General features: G+C 59.3%; 1 protein-coding gene across 1 annotated transcript; it reads right to left on the bottom strand.

Annotated features, from left to right (window-relative positions):
• Positions 1 to 2,375: 2,375 nt before the first annotated feature.
• TMEM218 (transmembrane protein 218) lies at positions 2,376 to 3,438 on the bottom strand. The gene is made up of 3 exons (XM_065738623.1): positions 3,329 to 3,438; positions 3,130 to 3,232; positions 2,376 to 2,521 (listed from the first exon to the last, which is right to left on the bottom strand). The coding sequence occupies exons 1-3, from the start codon at positions 3,436 to 3,438 to the stop codon at positions 2,387 to 2,389; spliced, it is 348 nt and encodes a 115-aa protein (XP_065594695.1). The 3' UTR covers positions 2,376 to 2,386.
• Positions 3,439 to 4,283: the final 845 nt, after the last annotated feature.

The following is a 4,283-nucleotide window of genomic DNA, read 5'->3' on the forward strand; positions in this document are numbered from 1 at the left end:
TGGGCTGAGAGCGGTTAGAATCAGAGAATATCCTGAGCTGAAGGGACACATAAGGACCATTGAGTGCAGCGCTGAGTTGTGTCAGTACATGTGAGACTGAGCTTTGCCTTAATTGCAATAGGAGGACAGGGAGGGCTGAAATACTCTTAAAGCAAAAATCCCACGAAGGTGACACCCACAGGAACTTATTGCAAAACCAAAACCAAGGCCTTTTTTTATCTTTCTTCCTTTTTTTTTTTTTTTCCACCTTCTGCCCTTTCCTGCCACAGCTCACAGGTTTTTCCAGGATGAACTGAAGCCGTGTGCTGCTGCTGGGCTTGGAAAATGTGAGCAGCCCTGGCTGCGGTGCTGGGAGCCCAGGAGCCAAAGGCCGGGAAGTTCGGAGACGGAGGGGTGGGCAGGAGGTGACGGCGTCCCCAGGTCCAGCACAGCACTGTGCATGAAACAAGCTCACGCCCCTCCTGTTGGGAAATTCGGGATTTTAGGACACACAGAGCTGTGCCTTGGGCATACACAAAGGGCAGGACTGCATTCCCTTCCAGCAGCCTTCCCGGGGTCTTTTTCCATCCCTGACCCCACGGTGCTGTTCTCTGAGCTGTGCCAGGAGGAGCCATGCTGGCTTTGGAGCAGTGCCGGCTCTGCAGAGGTGAGGAGGTGGTTCGGGCACGGTCCGTAATTACCCGCACAAGGAGCAGCCAGCGGGCGCTGAAGGGCTTTTTAATTAGCAGCCAAAGGCAAAGCGGGACTCAACAGCGGGAAGCTGAAGTCAGCAAAGTCAGGGTGGAAATCAGAGGCCAGTTCTGTGCCAGCGAGAGTAATTAAACGCCGGCAGAGCGCGGCACGAGGAGCGAGGAATTGCCGTCACTCACAGACCTTAAATCAGGACCAGGAGATTCTCCTGTGCTGGGCACCAGAATCCCCACAGCAGAGCAGCCCCGCTCCTTCCTAATGAGCCAGGCAGAGATTGGAGCAGGGAGGGCTGGAGTCCCAGCGGCCACGAGCAGCTCTCAGCCACTGCTGCTGGTGTGAGCAGTCCTGGTTCTCTTGCTGGGATCCAGCATGATCCTCCTGGATGAGGCAGGGTCACTGGGACACGGATCACCTGCAGGAGGAGAGCTGGCAGCAGGAAGATGTCAGGCTCCATGGCAGTGACATCTCCCAGACTCCCAGTGTCTGTCCCGCAATGGAGGATCACAGAGTCACAGGAAGCGATGGAAAAGACCGCTAAGATCATCAGTTTTGGTTTGGGCAGGGGACGGCAGCAAAAGCTTGGAAAGCAGCTCTGGCGCATCGAGATCCCTTGATGCACTCCTTCCTTCCCCAGAAACAAACAGGAAAGGCCCTGCACGGGGAGCAGAGCTGCCACACTGCACCCAGAACAAATAGTACTGCAGAGTGCCTGCGGCCATCCCAGCCTCCCCGGGGCAGCTCAGGACAAGGATGGGGTCACCCTTCTGGTCCCCCCAGCAGGAGGAGCCTAATGACCAATTATAGTTACAAACAGACGACTAAGAGGAGTGTGAAGCAAATATTCTGGGTTTATTTCCAGGGAGAAGCCTCACACTTCTGCTTTTAGGGCTTATTTTTGAGCGCTCCAGCTGCTTTGCCACAACTTCCCTACTTGTGGGATGTGATACCAGCAGCAAGACTTTGGGAACTGCTTGCTGCTGTCAGAGTTATTAAGAGGAAGAATCAAATACAAGTTTTGTTTCAGGCTTAGCTTCAGAATACCCCAGAAAGCCAATGTGAGCACTGCATAACCAGGAGCAGAGCACAGGGACCGTCCCAGAGCACCCACACCTGGAAAAGGAGAACCTCCCAGAAGGATGGGAAAGGGCAGCGTTCAGTACCACCACACAACACACTGCCCTTCCTGGAAAATAGACAAGGTCTGGGCCAGGGGTTCCTCCAGAAGTTTTATTCACGTTAAAAAAGAATTTAAAACACCCAACAACTTTGAATATTGACTCGGTAAACATCAACGCCCCGACTCGGTCTCACGGTTCAGTGCTACAAAAATGGGATCTCCTCTTCTCAAGGACTCTCCCTCTGTGCTACTGAACTAAAACAAAACGGAGTAAGCACCCTCCCTCCATTCCCTAGAAAGTTTAAAAAAAAGGACAAAAAAAAAAAGGAGATGAAGTATTAACTCCAACCAACCACGGCCTCAGGCTGAGCCTGAGATAGGTGGGCTCGGAGGGGTAACAGCTGATCTGCAGAATCACGGAGGTGGGAGGAGGCCTCCAGGATGGTGGGGCCAACCACCAGGCCAGTCCTCTCTTTCTTCTGCACTTCCCATCTCCAGTGAGAAGCAGCTCAGTGCTCACAGCTGCTCAATGCCTGCCACAGCCGAAATCCCCCCGGGATGGGCTCCCCCGGCGCGGTGTCACCTCCAGCTGCGCAGTGCCTTGGCGTGCACCGGCTCCACGAGCTGTGTCCCCAGCAGCAGCAGGCAGCCCAGGAGCAGCAGGGCCATGGTGGCCAGCAGCAGCAGGCGGCCCACCAGGAAGGTGTCCACGATCTGAGGGCAGAACACAGTTACAGCCTCTGTCCCTTTGCATCTGGGGAAGAATAGGGGCCACAGGGGAACGTTATGCCGGGAGGAAACTCTTGGGGTTCCACTACGTTTCCCTGGGTTGTCAAATCTTCTTCAGGTGTGGAAAAAGTGTAAAAACAAAGCAGCCCAAAACAAGGCAGCTCTGAGAAGGCGGCTGGCAGCATCACCGCCGCTCCTGGGGCCGCCCCAGCTCCGCCGCACAGACGGACTCAGCCCCGAGATGCCGCAGGGAGGGTCTCCTGCCGACGCCACGCTGGCTCCTTCAGCACGATTCACTTATTAATTAGCCAATTAGCAGGGTCTCACTGCAAAGAGCCCAGGTCATGTATTATGTATAGACAGGGCAGGTCCTGCCCGACTGGGGGACCAAGAATATAACGCCGGACATCGGGGCTGGCCAGCCCAACCCCGCTGCCCTCGCTCCCGTCCCTGCCTTCACGTGGGTGGGATTCACGCGTGGCAGAACGAAGCATCTGCAGCAACAACTGCTGTGCATTAACGTGGGGGAAAACGCACCTTGAAGCAAAGCGCGGGGGGAGCGAGAGGGGAAATCGGCGCCCACCGCTGCTCACCTGGGGGCCCGCGGGCGGCCCCGGGCTGCCGTCCTCCCGCGGGTACAGCAGCAGCGCGGCGCTGAGCAGCGCGGCGCCCAGCGGCACGAGCAGCGCGCCCAACCTGCGGGATGAGAGAGCGGCACGAGGCCTCAGCGGGGCCCGCAGGACCGCGCGGACAACCCCGGCAGCGCCGCCGCGAGCCCCGGGACGCCCTTACCGCGCGGCCCCGGTTGCGCGGGCGAGCAGCACGCAGAGCAGCACCGCGAGCACCCACAGCGCGGACAGCAGCAGCACGCCCGGGCCCGCGCCCAGCACCGCTCCCGCCATGCCGCCGCGTCTTCTGCCTGGCAACCGCGCCGCGCCCGTCCAATCAGCGCCGCCCGCCGCCCGCTCCGCGCTTCCCATTGGCTGAGGGAAAGGGGCGCGGCTTCAAGGCCCGCCCCGCGGCCTAAGGGCGCCGCGCGGCGGTGCGGCCCTCAGCGCGGGAGCGGCACGCGCCCACGGGCGGCTTCGCGCCGGGGCACGAGAGTTCATCGGGAGAAGCCCCGTGATGAGCGGAAGCCCGTGCTCGCGCGGCGCGGCCACGAAGTGCTGTTGGAGCTGTCCTTTATTTCTGCTGCTGCTTCCGGTGGGAGGAGTGGAGCTGCGTCACAGCGCGGCGTCCGCAGCGGCTGCCGCGCGTGGGGACGGGGGCGGGAGCGGGAAGCGCGGCGGGGCGGCGGTCGGGGCTGTGCACTGTGCTGGGCGGCCCCGTTGGGTAACGGCCCCCGCCCGCCCCTTGGGCCCCGTCGCACGGCTGGGACTGCTCTCCCCGTCCCGAGCCTCTGCCTGCCTGCCGGCCGCCATCTGCACTGTAGGGCTTTTGGGGGCGATTTGGGATCAGATGGTTTACACCAAATTCCCTCTGCTGTGCCCCTCTTTTCCCGCAGTGCGTTCAGCACCGTTTTCCCGGCCCTCTTCCGTTACTCTCCAGGCTTCCTCCTGTGGCACCCAGGTGATAAATCTGACAGTAGTGCTCTCCCTTAATTGTGTTTTTATTACCCCGTTTATTTGCATTCTTTGAACCCTCACCACCAAATAAAAGACAAATCAGAAAAAGCATTCAGTGCTTTAAGTAAGGAGGGTCAGATGGCACCGGGTGGACCTCATGTTCCAACAAAGCCTGGAGACAC

The sequence above is a fragment of the Cyrtonyx montezumae genome, unplaced genomic scaffold (assembly GCF_038088225.1).
Source record: "Cyrtonyx montezumae isolate F1298 unplaced genomic scaffold, pur_monq_1.0 scaffold_22, whole genome shotgun sequence".
Lineage (NCBI taxonomy): Eukaryota > Metazoa > Chordata > Aves > Galliformes > Odontophoridae > Cyrtonyx > Cyrtonyx montezumae.

What these genes read in the sequence shown, in the direction of transcription:
- TMEM218 (XM_065738623.1), bottom strand. Translation starts at nt 3,438, where the DNA reads ATGGCGGGAGCGGTGCTGGGCGCGGGCCCGGGCGTGCTGCTGCTGTCC. An exon ending in CGCGCAACCGGGGCCGCGCG is followed by an intron (nt 3,233 to 3,328) that starts GTAAGGGCGTCC and finishes CTCATCCCGCAG; the next exon opens with GTTGGGCGCGCTGCTCGTGC. An exon ending in GGCCGCCCGCGGGCCCCCAG is followed by an intron (nt 2,522 to 3,129) that starts GTGAGCAGCGGT and finishes TTCTGCCCTCAG; the next exon opens with ATCGTGGACACCTTCCTGGT.